The 13,877-nt window shown below is 41.8% G+C and overlaps 1 protein-coding gene across 1 annotated transcript in view; it reads left to right on the forward strand.

Moving 5' to 3' along the window:
* Nucleotides 1–13,877, forward strand: part of sema4c (sema domain, immunoglobulin domain (Ig), transmembrane domain (TM) and short cytoplasmic domain, (semaphorin) 4C) — a 96,916-nt gene that overhangs the window by 56,794 nt on the left and 26,245 nt on the right. Inside the window, exon 4 of the mRNA XM_084360630.1 lies at nt 9,099–9,253. Coding sequence (XP_084216756.1) covers nt 9,099–9,253 — 155 coding nt within the window. The remainder of the gene's footprint in view (nt 1–9,098; nt 9,254–13,877) is intronic.

The raw sequence follows: 13,877 nt of genomic DNA on the forward strand, positions 1-13,877 counted from the left end.
TTCACCCCCCTTCGAGAACCCTGGGCTCACTTGATCCGCTGTTGTGTTAATCCACTTTTACCACTTCCTCTCCTCCCAGCCTCCCATCCCTTCATCTCATCGTCCAAATTCTGTCGAGTTCAATCGCGCTTTTGCTCAGACTGTTTTTTTGGGGGGGAAAACAATGATGGTAAATCAGCAGAGGAGATGCAAATGAACCATAAGCAACAAAAAAAAAGGGCTTACACGTTTAAGCCACGCTGAGACAAATAATTATTCGGCTTAAAAACATGTACTTTTATGATGTATTCATCAATGTGCATGCCATTATTCTTTGTTTCATGTGGATTCAGTCACATACAAGCACAATCTAATATTCCTATGAGTCTATTAGTTTGCAGTAACATATAATCTATGATAAAGTAAACAATTGACAAAAGACTTTTTTGTCGATCTAGCTAGTAAAAGCACGAATATCTCCCTCCTCCATGCTCTCATTCTGTCGTACACCTGACTCTCCTGTGAACTTGTCGTCTGTTCAACAGACAAATCCTGAGCATCCACGGGGGAGTGTGTGTGGCTTTGTGTGCGCTGTATTGTTTTTTTTCCTTCAAAGAGGGGTACCTGCTCAGATGAAGGTCTGACGACGCTCTGTGCGCGCTCGTGTATATCTGCCTGTTTGTGTGGGCGCTGCGCAGCGTCTCTCCCTCCTCTGTGTCTGTCTGTCTCTGCCTCTCATTCGGTGTTTGTCGCTGCTTCAAAGCTCTCCCCAAAATAGGCCTTTAATCATAGTTTGGTGTGTGAGTGGCTCGGCGGTTAGAAGCTATAAGCAGAGGCTGGATGTATTTATAGCAGACAGGGAGAGGGAGGCTGCGTGGAGCTCCGCTGGAAGGCTGATGGAGGCAGATTACAGAGGCGAGGGCCCCGGATCGAGACCTTTCCAGCCGGCCGTGAAAGCAACAGGCGCTCCCCCCCCCCCCCCCCTTCTTCTCCACCGCGCATGGGAGTTCTGTTTGGTCTGGCTTCGAGCTGATGGGCTGGGCTGGGCTGGACGTTACAGCAGTGACATGACCCTGACATGCCCTACAATGAGGCGTGCACACGCGTACATGAAGCACAGACAAAGGCACATAGGGACAGTTTCCATGGAGTCGCGCTACTTAATGTCACCATGAAGCAAACAGCTTTTCAGTAATAACAAAAGGCTTAACAATAAAGTGGCATAATGGTGTTGGTGCATATTTCCACATTACTGTTTACCACTTTCCAAAGAATCACATCCTCCTCGTTTCACTTCATTTCAGTACTCTATGAAAATATCTCGTTCTGCCTTGAAACTAGCTGATAATGACTAATCCATCAAACTAAACATTTTGTTTTGTCCTTTGTGTTGAATTCCAAGAAGCAAAACACATTCAACACGCGAGCGTCGGCTGCCGAGCTGCCACCTTTTATTGTGAGAAACGAAACAAATTCACATTATGCTTTTCATTAACGCTGTGCTTGTATTATAGTTTGTGCCACTGAATCATCCTCTCAATAATGTTTTGTCTGAAGCTGGATTATCGCTGCAGGCTACTGCAGTTGTAATGTGCTCAGGGACCGAGTGAAAACTCTCCCTGGTGGTGCACTCAAGGACACGCCGCCACCCGACACTCAAACAGTCAGCCTGCGAAACACCAAATGCACAAGACGTACAACAAGTATAAACTAAAAAATCAATGCGAGACGGCTAATGTGAAATTGGTAGTTTCAGGCGGTAGCTATAGCAGCTCTCAAGTCTCAGATGTTGCAGCTTCCTGTCATGAGCCAAATAGGAAGTTGTTTCAAATAGTCCTTTTCACAATGACTCCATTTCATGCTACCTTTTACCTCAACACCATCCATCTCAGAGGGAGACGTTGTACTTTTTTTACTGCTCTACATTTATCCAACAGCCATAACCACCACTTGACGAAGATTATACATACAAAGGAGGTGAATGAAATTAATTCTGACACTAATTTAAAGTTTTTTCTTTACCCTCAAAAATCTGGAACAATATTTGGACTCTCCCATATTTATTTTGTTTTTCCTGCCCTATTCTAGCAGTCACCATCAAGTGCCATACATCATTTGATTCAGGAGAACATTAAGTTTCAGTCCAGCTCATTTAAAGTCCATATTTTATATTTGCTTTGTCTGAGAATGGATTAATTTGTGCCCTTTAAAAGTGTTTTTTGATACTGTGAGCTCAGACAAGACCTCAGGAAGTTTATTTTTTCATAATTACTATTAATTTAAAAGATGTTTTAGACTTCCTTGTGAATTTGTGTCTACGTCTGACCTTTCCTAAGCAAGTTACAGCCTTTTACTATAATAATACAAATCAGTGCTGTTGAATATCTGCATAATCACGTTCACTACGGAGACCCTGATCGCCACTGAAAAGCTGATAAACTCTGCTTTACATGAGAGTTAAAGCAGAAGGAAAGCATAAGTGGTTCAAAAGTTATTAAACATGTAGAATAGCTATTTTAGCCAGTGGCAGCTGTCGAGGTCTTTAAGGGTTAAAGCAATATAAGATTATTTATTTTCATCAGTTGAGAGTTAGATGAGAAGATTGACCGCTCTTGAGTTTGTGCACTAAATATGAAGCTACTGTCTGCAGCCTGTTAGCTTAGCTGTCCCAAAACATGTTGTTTTTACACTGTAGTTTTTGTGCAGATTAAACAGAGTAGATATTACATGTTAATCAGCGAGCTTTAGAGGTGCTGGTAAGCAGATTTTGTTATTCTCCACCTGCTACTAGTCTGTACTGAGTACCTAAAAACTGAATAATCATGAAGTTATAGGTTCTCTGTGATGTTTTCTCAGGAATGTTTCACTTCTGAAAATATTTGCAGATTCCTTCGAAGCAGTTACAGGTTCTCTGTGATATCTTCTTGAACACATTTCACTTCTACAAATATTTGCAGAAGTGAATTCTCTTCCAATGAATTCTCATTCTCTGGAAACCATCACAGAGAACTTGCCTGGAAAGAGTTTTAAAACATATGATGTGCTTTGTGAAATGGTCAGAGGGATTTGTCAAGTAGCCATAAGTCTAGCTAATGAGCTAAAATGAGCAAATGTGCAGCTCCGGCACAATCACGTATTCAAACTGATGCACATTAATCAGTTTACTGTCACTTATTATGATGCATTCCCAGTATTCACTCCAAAATTATACATAAAAAATGGCTGTAAACCTGTTTTTGTTTTCTTAAAGTTTTCTTCTCCCCATCATCTCTGTCTTTAAATGTCATGTATTGTATAATCCACCCACACACGCAGATCTAAAAGGCTGTCATACTGTCTTTGTCTATTTTTATTACCCCTCCTATCACAGTCTAACACCCATCTAACGACAAACACACAGAGCCAATGAAGAGGTCTTGTAGTGCAGTGATCTCTGATCACCTCTGTTTCCACTGGTACTGACCTCGGTCAGGCCCTCTGAGTTGTTTATCTTTTGTACTCTCCCTCTGTACCCTGCCGTTCTATTTTTGCCCTCATGTTTGTATTTCTGCCGTCATCTGTTGGACTCATTATGCCTCCCCTCATCCCTGCCCTCCATTTTTAATTTGCACTCTTTTATTTATATTCCCCCTTTTCTTCTGTTCTCTGCAAACTGTTGTCTCCAAGCATCAAAGGCCTTGTAATTTAACTCAAACCGCCTTTTACACACACACTCAACAGGTCCTTAAAGTGAAGGAAAACTCTCAGAGCAATCCAAACAAATCCACCTGAAAGCTCCAAACACTTTTCAAATGTCTTAAATACAGTAAGCAAACAGTGGCATTGACATATACACAGCACAAAGGTAGTTTCCTCGTGCTTTGGAATTTGTGGATCTTAACATGTTGTTGTTGTTGTTGTTGTTTCAGCTCAATCGTTATCAGAACAGCAGATTCCCTCTTTTTTCTCCCCAGCTATAAAAGCATCAAAAAAAGTCCTAAACTTTCAGATGCTGTTTGCATAAATTTGAACTCGCATAATAAAACACACACACATTGAACCACAGGTGTGCGTGTGTGGTGTGTGTGTTTGTGCATACAGCCATCACACAGCAGGTAGCCTCAGGGCTGCCACAGTGTGGTTGCAGATGGTAAGTGCGTCTGCCCGTATCGCCTCTTAATGACAGAGCCGCTGATCACTTCAAACAAGCCACTCGGAGCAAAACTTTCCCTCTGTTGGTGGAGAGACGTTCAAGTCACTGAGCAGGTACCCTGGAGAAACATTCAGGACTCTGCCAGTGCGAGTGCAAGTGTGTGTGTGTGTGTGTGTGTGTGTCTGTGTGTGTCTGTTTGTTTGTGCTGATGCAGTGTGTCTTTTACACATAAACTTTGAACACATAAACACACCGAGAATATACAGACGTGCACTGATTTGCGTGTTCAGCCACCACGTACCTCAACACTAGTGCGAGCTTGTGTGTGTGTGTGTGTGTGTGTGTGTGTGTGTGTGTGTGTGTGTGTGTGTTTGTGTAACTCTGTAGAAGTGTGTCAGCTCTGGAGCTTTTTTGCCTGGCTGTGTGGAACACAGCAGATGTGCTCAGTTCTCCCCTGAGGATGCCAACTCTCTCTCTCTCCCTCTCTCTCTCGCTCTCCCCCTCTCTCTCTCTCTCTCCCCCTCTCTCTCTCTCTCCCTCCCTTCAGTCACTCTCATCAGGCTCCCTCATCCGTACATACCCTCCGATGTTTATACACCGCTGCTCTTCAGATAATAAGCTGACTTCAGTACTTACCCTCCTTCCTTCCTTTGGTTACTCATTCCCTCCCCTCTTCTATTCCTCTCCTTGCATCTTGCTGTGCTCTGCCTCTGACAGCATGTCACCTCTCAGGCTTTTTTTTAACCGTGACTTTTGACTGGCCGTGTTTTCTATAACGTCGGCCGCATGTTTACAGTTTGACACACATCCACACACACATTGGAGCGTGTCGGCCGCAACAAGTCGAGGGTTTGCTTTGATGGTCGAAATGCTTTTTTAGCACTAATCTAGAGTCAACAAACAACAACAACAGTGGGTATCCTTATGCATGAATATAGGAAAATGTGAAGTAGATGAATAAATACTTGTGAATTATATCAGCTTTTCCTACTACTGCCAGGTTGTTCTCTTCAAAAAAATAAAACAAAACATATATTCAGGGCTAACAAGATATATTTGCTTCATGCGACTGCTGGTGGACTAAAAACCAGTCGCACCTGTACCATATTCATCATTTGTAAGTTCAACACCACTATATTTTTAACAAGGCCTCAGGGAAAGTTTGTAGCTGTGTTCGTGGCAATAAAGACAGTATATTTGGGGCGGGAAGTCGGGACATCTCCAGCTGCGTGTGGCGACAAAAAGACTGATATTTTTGACATGAAGTCGGGACATCTCCAGCTGTGTTGTGGTGACAAAACCAGCTGTTCTTACAGTCTACTCACAATGGGGCTGGTGGTGCAGTTTAAGGCTCGGCTCGCTTAATGTTCGTAAAAGCCTACTTTTGTACACACCGTAGAATAAAAGATTGTGAGAAGAGAAAAATAGAAACATAAATGAAATATAACAACTTTGGGGAGCCTTTCAAAAATGTCACGGGATGCAGAATAATTATGCTAATGGTCCTTGTTTACCTTGATTCTGGCACCCCCGTTCGTCTAAATTTGCCACTTCATTAGTGTTTTGCACTCGGTTGAAAGCAATAATATTTTTTTCTTTAGAAATGAAATCACTTGGTCTGCAGCAGGTATGAAAAGAAATAATCATGTATTTGAAGTAACAAAACACCTGAGCTTATGGTTTCACATTTAGTGAGTTAGTAGATGATCAGCTTTTGCTCTCACGGCGTCAGATGGGCACATTTTGGTGTCACGTGGCAGTAAGTGTTGTCGTTGGTCGCAAATATGAAGTTGTGCTGTTAGGAGTCTCTTACTGAATGATACGCGTGAGATAAAAGCTGATTTGTATGCGACCTTGCTTGTAAATTGTATGAATAATATGAATAAAAGGCTGATTTTAAAAAATCAGATGGGATAAAATAACATCTAAAACTGTGGAGGGTCCTTTCACTAGCCCATGCTGAGCTTAAGACCACACCACACTGTCTTTATCAGCAGATGAAGGTGTCTGTGATGCCACCTTACCTTCAATTATTCTCAGCACTTTCAGGACTTTTCATTCGTGTTAAAAGTCAAGCTTATATTCTTGTTTTCTCTCTCCACCTTTGGTGCTTTTGATGTGATTTCCCTCAGTCGACAGGAACTTAACTGTCTGTGAAGGTGAAAAGCGTCGCTACATGTGCAGCAGGTATAGAAAAGGATCACCTCGTGTCTGTCAAGAGCAAAACATGACCTTAAAAACAGTTCAGTGACACCAAGGGCGTCCTATCACTTAAACAGTGACTGCATCAAGCTTTAAGTAACAAGCCCTCACTTTTCTAACCCTCCTGTCTTTCGTTTCACTCCCACACACATTCATCCAGTACATCCTGCTCCATGTATATAAGTCTATTTAGTCCCAACTAGGCCACAGCGTCACATGAGCAGTTAGTCACACCATAAATCACACTAGTTCCTGCTGTTCCCTCCCTGGATTTCAGCTGCTATTTTCAGTCGGGAAAAACGGTGAAAGGAGTGGAAATATTCATGCTGTGGAAAACAAAAAAGGGAATATTCCTATTTAATTTATGCGATCGCCTTACGTGTGGCGCGGGCTGTCGACGCCTCGCGTCTTCTGCAGACGTTCTATCAGCCCAGATAAAGTGGGTGAGCGAGGAGGAGAGGGAGAACAAGGTGACACTACAAGCAACAAGAGTGTGGATAATGAAAACTAAACACCATCCTTTCTCTCATTCCTCCTGTCTCTGTCTTGCTTTCTCATCTTCTCTGCACCACTAGTTTGTCTGTATGCTAGTCAGGGGATTTGAGCAGTGTGTGTGTGTGTGAAGGAGAGAGAGAGAGAGAGAGAGAGCGGGCGAACAGTAAAAAACAGTGGGTGCATCTTTTTAAAATTTTGATGAAAAAAGTGGGCTCTGGTTTTGCAGCAAACCCACCAGATGGGAGCGTGGAGGGAACATTTTGTGATTTTTCTCATAATCCTTGTCAGATTGTTTGTGTCGGTCCACGAGCAGCAAAATGAGAAGCGATCCAAAAATATGTGCAGTCCTTAAACAAATGAGACAGTCCCTGGACGAAACGCATCGATTCAGCTATTTGATCAACGACTGCCTTTACAAGGAGGCTAATATGCCATTAATACTCTGAGTGATAGCCTAATCAGAGGAAAAGGCCTTGTTTAGGACGTGTATTAAAATGCGATTCGCATGGATGTTCAGCCCGGATAATGAACAATCTAATCACACCTGCAGATTTACTCCCATTATAAGCAAGTTTAAGCTCTGCATTCGGCCCACGTTGTCACTCGCGTCTCATTTTTCATTCGCGATAATGCCTCTCGGTCCAACTCTAAATCCCTGCATTGTTGTGTGTATATAGGTGCCCTCTCTGTCTAGCCTAGATTAAGCTGCGGCTCTTAATGCTGCTCTGCTGAGTGTATCAGGCTTTTAACAATCTTTAGTCTAAAAGGCAAAACACAATTTAGGTTGTTTTCCAAAACAAGATTAGCCGCTTTTCTCAATTTGAAAATTACCCTTCCTAATGGTATTTGTATTGAACATGTGTATGAATACAAACCTCCTGGCATCTGGCTCGATAACAAACTCACTTTTAAAACTTGCATTAAAGCGGCGGCTGATTGAAGCTGTTGGAGGTTAGTTTCTTTTATAGATGAAAAGATTGTGATTCTGCAGATTGTGCAGACGGGCACCCATTTCTATCAGTCCTAGGGTGGTATCATCTGTATTCATCACTACCACCACTACTTTAAAAGCTCTCAACGCTGCTTTCACTCCGCTGTTGGATTCATAGCTGCTGGCTGTAATGGGTGCTGCACTCTTCATCAGAACGAGGGCTGGGAGAGCAAAAAGGAATCACTGCTTCTTGTTTGTTTGCACAGCTTTTCTAAATAGACGACCACCTTATCTCTCTTCTGACATGCAGATCTGGAACTTATCAGACTCGCCCTGAAGACTTAGAGTAAATACAGAGCTTGTGAAGCTGAGTTTCATCCTGCAGGAATCCTGCTGATCTTGAAGCTTGATACTGCGGTTGGTTTCTGCAAACTTATTAGGACCTGATGAGTTCTAACTCTTAGAGCTGGGTTATTTTTCTTTTCATTACTTCAGTTGCCTTCACGTTTTTGTTATTTTCCCCATCTTTGTTCACTTGAAGTGTTGGACTGTTGTTTCTCAGTGTGTATAAATTGAGGGTTATTGTGTGGTACTTTCCTCAAGTAGTCGAGGACATAGCGGAGGTGTAAATGGTTTCAAATTGAATCTTGTATCCACTTAAATGGAATGAGAGGGCGGATGGTTGAATAGCTGCTGGATTGGGAGACACTAACAAGCTAACAGCCATTTTTGCAAGCGAAACCATGAATTTAAAAACGGAAAAATTGCGAGCCATAAAACCAAAACAAGAGCTAAAAGACGCTAAAATGCTGTAAAGAGTTGAGGGGATCTCAAGAACTGTGGCAATTTTATGTTGGGTTTGTATCTCTGAGCAACATCTTTCACACTACACAGCCTTTTCTTATTATGAATTTTTTGAGGATTAAAAGCAGGTAGGAACCAGGTAATGGATTGCAGAAACCTTGACGAGCACATTAGCTGAGGGTTCAAAGCGGGTTATCTGGCTGCAGGGTTAAAATGTGGCAGAGCTCTCAGAGAATGTGACTCCGTGTGGTGGCATCTGAAAGTTGCGTGAGACAACACACACACAGCTCCTCGTGAAAAGCAAAGGTGAGGGTGAGATGCCGCATGCACAGCACCGGCAGAACGCATGACATCAAGCTATAGCTGGCGGAGTGGGCGAGGCTCGGTGGTGTGAAAAAGCTGAGACATCAACAATTCAACAAGGAAGGTGTGAAATGTTCTTCGCGGGTTTTATTAAGTCATCTGTCAGCAGATCAGCTGACAGGAAAGATGAACTATTTTTGCAGTTTTTTTATTGTCGGTGATGTAACGATGCAGCTGTGTGTGTTTCTCCAGATGTGCTGGACAGCATGGCGAGGTTCAGCGTCCAGGGAGTCTTCAACTACAGCATGCTGACGCTGTCCGACCACGAGAGGGTTTTGTACGTAGGCGCGCGGGAGGCGCTGTTCGCCCTGGACCCCAACGACATCAGCAAACAGCTACGGCCACAGGTAACGCACACGTCAACACGCACGAAGACACACACAAACTCACACACTCTTCAAAGGCGGACTTAAGGGGATTAAAATGAAGTTCAATATTGCGAAGGAAGGTTTTCAAGAAAAATAATTATATTCACAACACTGACTGACGAACAGTCGGTGGAAACACCCACACATTCTGAAAGGCTTTGGTAAAAATGTAAGAAATTAAATGATAACACATGAGATTTAATATCACAGAGCTTCATGATGGACAGTTCAAGAACAAAGAGCTCCATCTCCTCCACACGGACCGATTGCGCACTGAGCACTGCAGAGATAAACACACATTTCAAATGCTTTAATTTAAACACACAGCATTCAATTATGATATTAACTGTGATATAATTATTAGAGAAACGCTTAAATATTACAGAGGTTCCGCTTGGATAAGCAGGAAAGGAGAGAAAACTGAAAGAAGAATCTCTGCCTCTGCAACTCTTCCTCGCTGCCTATTAACTTTCAGACGGACTTATTTTATTCTTTTTTGCTCATTTCGGACTCAAGGACATTTGAGAAGACACACACACACACACACAGAGAGAGAGAGAGAGAGAGAGAGAGAGAGAGAGAGAGAGAGAGAGAGAGAGAGAAATGCTGGCGGATAATCAAAGAACCAAATAATGCCATAATAAAGTCGACTGAGTCATACAAGTTGTTTAGTATTTTATTGGTCTGGCCCGTACTTCTGTTATTAAATCTTTGGCTGTTGTAGAAGCTAATAATGTTTGAACCTTCAAGCAATTTAATACCTTCTCTAAATATATTAAATTGTCCTCCTTGAAGGGTCAGAAGCATAATAAAATGTATTAATTGCTGCTGTCAGCTAAGAGACCTCCAGAAAACAACCTTGCTTTTGCTTTGACCCAAGAGCAGTTTTTGGGTTTAATAGAGTGTTTTTGGAGCGGGTTAAACCACAAACCAAAGCGTTATGACATTTTTCTTTTTTTCCAACCATAGTAAACCGTGTAGGGCTGCATGGAGTCTGGTGGCTGTTGTATTTAGCCATCAGTGTTTTAAGTTGCTAACTCTCCACACAAAACTAAAAAACATTTCTGCTTTTTAACCAGGAAGAAGGGAAAAGTCTAAAGCTTTGTTTCTATTCCCACTCAATTTGAATTGTTTTACTAAATATTATTAATTGATGTATGATTGTGTATCACATTTAAATACGCCATGAACATCACTTAAAGTTGCTAGAGATATAACAAGATGATAACACTTCTGAATGACTTTGCCATAAAGAATCTTCTTATAATTTAATTTAGGAAAGGCATTTTTACGTCATCAGTTTTTATATATTCTGGACTCAGTTCAAATGTTTTCTCTCATTTTTCAAAGGTATTACTTTATTCGGAGGTTATTTGCTGTTGCTAAAAGCCTCCAATGGTTACAGTGTGAGTCAGCTGCCAGATATTAAGATCATAATATGTGGGGCTGTTGGCTTCAGCATTTCACTTCTATCAGCACAAAACACTGTGAGTATGTGGGAGTCTTCGGGAAACTCTCACACACAGTCTTTGGCCACGTATCTCAGAATTTATGATGCACTTATTAGATCATGTTTTTACTGTCCTTGTTTTAATTTGGGTGTCTTGTTTTTCCGCCTCACACTCTGGGGCAAACCTGTGTTAAAAGGACCCTATAAATACCCTTGACTTGACCTGACACACACTTGCACAAACAGAGACGCGGAAAGCCTCAGAGGCTCAATCTGGTTTTGCTTTGCTCCCTCAATAATTGGTCCATATTGCAATCAATACAATTACAGCAGTCCAATGAATGTGTAGCGAGCAGCCCGCGGCGGTTTGGGGATTGTTATCTGATTTACCGCCGTAATGAGCAGTTATTAGATGCGCGCACACACATACACACACACGCCGTCACGCGCAACACAGGCACAAGCTGTTTGAGTGAGGGTTATGAGTCTTACAGTAATGATAAGACCACCTGTTGTCAGCCCCCGGTGTGCAATGTAGAGGGAAGGAGCCAACACAGAGAAATGACTGCACGAGGGCGAGGGAATGGTCCGTCCCCTCTGTCGCCATCTGCCCATCACTCTCTCACCCCTCCTCCCCTTTCCTTCCTTTAGCTGCTCCTTCTTTTTTTTTCCTCCACTCGCTGTCTCTCTTCATTACTTCCATATCTGTCTGTCTTTATCCCGGAATAGTTTCTGGGGATATTCTTCTCAGGATTTTGGCTTTTTCTATGACACGCAGCTCCCATTCGTCTCTGAAGTGCTTCCTTCTACATTATTTAGTTATTCTCTCTCCATAAAACTAAACTGATACAGTTTTGGCTAAATTTGCAACAGTAATGCACCGTCTCACCTTGCTCCAGCATTTTAAAAATGTGGCAAATGTTGTTGAAATGACGCGTATTTAAGCATCCTCACTCTACAAATGTGTTTTCAGAACCATCAGTGTACTCTTACTCTCAGACTTTCAGCCAGCACTTTGAGTTACTGGAGAGCCAGGGGTCTTTTTTTATTCATTAGCTAATGGCCAAAGCTAATGTGGACTGCATTATTTGCATGTTCAAGTTAAAACATCAGACATTAGCATGTGCTTTTCAGAATAATAAAAAGAAAGTGGCTGGCTAATAGCACTGAGCTCCTTCCCAAAATTAATGTTCCCACTTCATTTTTAAAGGTTGAGACCTTTCCGCTGACTATGTGAGGTACTTATTAACCAAACTTACCTTCAAACATTTGCCACATTAAGACTCTACAGTATGTTTAAAGACTCTAATGTGAAGAGAGTGGAAATGTGTGTCTGAGAGCTGCTGCTGCTTATTATTAGTGCCATGAGTTAATGCGATGGAGGACTTTTATTTTGGCAGATGTGTCTTTGTAGGCCATTAGTCATTAACGCAGAGAGCTTCTATGACCTGTCAACTTACCACTGCCGGATATTTTTTGTACAATACCAGATGGTGACACTTATAAATGGTAAATTTATAGTTAAACTAAGTTAATAATGTAATTCCAGTTTTTTAAACCTGGGCCTTATATTTACATGTTTTGGTTTGTAAATGATTCATATTACCAAAAAGCTTGGCGGCTGGCAGCCACAACACGGCTGCACCGGTTGCAATGTAATCCTTTTGGGGCAACTCCACCTGTAAAAAATTTCGTGCTTGTTTTTGCCGCTCACTCGAGAGATTGCAGAGTGAGACTTCGCCTTGAATGAGATTTGTTTTTCTGGTTACAAAAAGGATCTAATTGTGTAACAAAACGGCCTATCTCTGTAGGAATTATTTCTGTAAATAATTCTGTAAGACGCTTAAAATAACAGCCCTTATGCCTGTCAGTGGCAAAAACAAGCACACTGAGTGGATGTAACATTGATGCTAGAGTTGCCCCCAAAGGATTACTTTCAATGCATTGCAGCCGTATCGCAGCTGCCGGCTGAGGCGATCTACTTGAAGTATGGATTATTTACACACCAAAAGAGGTAGATACAAGGCCCAGGTTTAAAATAATGTAATTCCCATTTCCCAAAGCGTTTCATTCAGTGAAATAACTATTAAATTGTTTAATTAACTTGTAATTTACCATTTATGAATTGTTACGTACCTGATCAGTTAGGAGCAAATGAGGATTGAATTTCTTTGATTTACTCTAACTATTACTAATGAGATTCCCTTCGGACCCAATTAGTAGTAACAATAAACTAATGGTGTTGCTTCATTTTATCTTGTCTTTCTTTAAAAACCAAGTACAAATCTTACAGGTGATATTTCACAGCCATTCAGTTATAAAATCGTATCCATTATAACTCCATCAGCGCTGCAGCAGCCATGGAAGGAATTAAATGTGGCCACTCTGTGAAGTGTTTGGAGGAGCGAGGTGAAACATTTTCCTGTACCTTGCCAGTGAAATAATATGATATTAGATAAGAAATATTCTTTTCCGAAAATTCTAACTTAGAAAAAAAAAAGAAGACTTGACGTGCACTTGACTATATTAAGATAAAAAAGTCCGTATTGTGAGTCTAGTTTGTGCAGTGTGTCTGAGTGCAGTTTTGGACTATAACCTATTGTTTGATTGCTGTTGGTTTAACTCCAGTCAAGTAAATCTGAGTTTAATACTGAATTTACACTAGCTCTCTGCCTGTAATGGCCAGTGTAATTACATCTAATCGTGCGGAAACCTCTCAGTAAACACAGTTCATATTTCAGACCTCTGTCTACGCAGCAGAGTTCAGCCATGTGTCATGCAGTCATTTAAAAAAAGCAGCTACTGTAAATAATACTAAACAGCGAGGGTCATCAGTTAAAGGAAGCGAGGAGATAAAATGTGGGAGAATGTGTACGTTTCTTTTTCAGTCGCTCGCCCCTACGTGTTGCAGCAGAATCGCGCCTTTTGGAGGACAAAAGCTTGTCAGTGGTGTAGTACAATTGCATTATGGTGCACTTTCCTGACAGTCGGTCTTTGATCCTTTAAACAATGGTATAATCATTAAGGAATTTTGCTGCAGTAAGGACCTCACAACGTCCTACCTACCACTAACAGTGCATTTGATGGGGCCAAGTCAGCACTGCCAGGGAGTGAAGCCGGCTCTCTGCGGTGGTGCTTCGTCCCTGCACCCCC

Source organism: Pagrus pagrus (assembly GCF_965226575.1).
Source record: "Pagrus pagrus genome assembly, chromosome: 8".
In the NCBI taxonomy this organism is placed as follows: Eukaryota; Metazoa; Chordata; class Actinopteri; order Spariformes; family Sparidae; genus Pagrus; species Pagrus pagrus.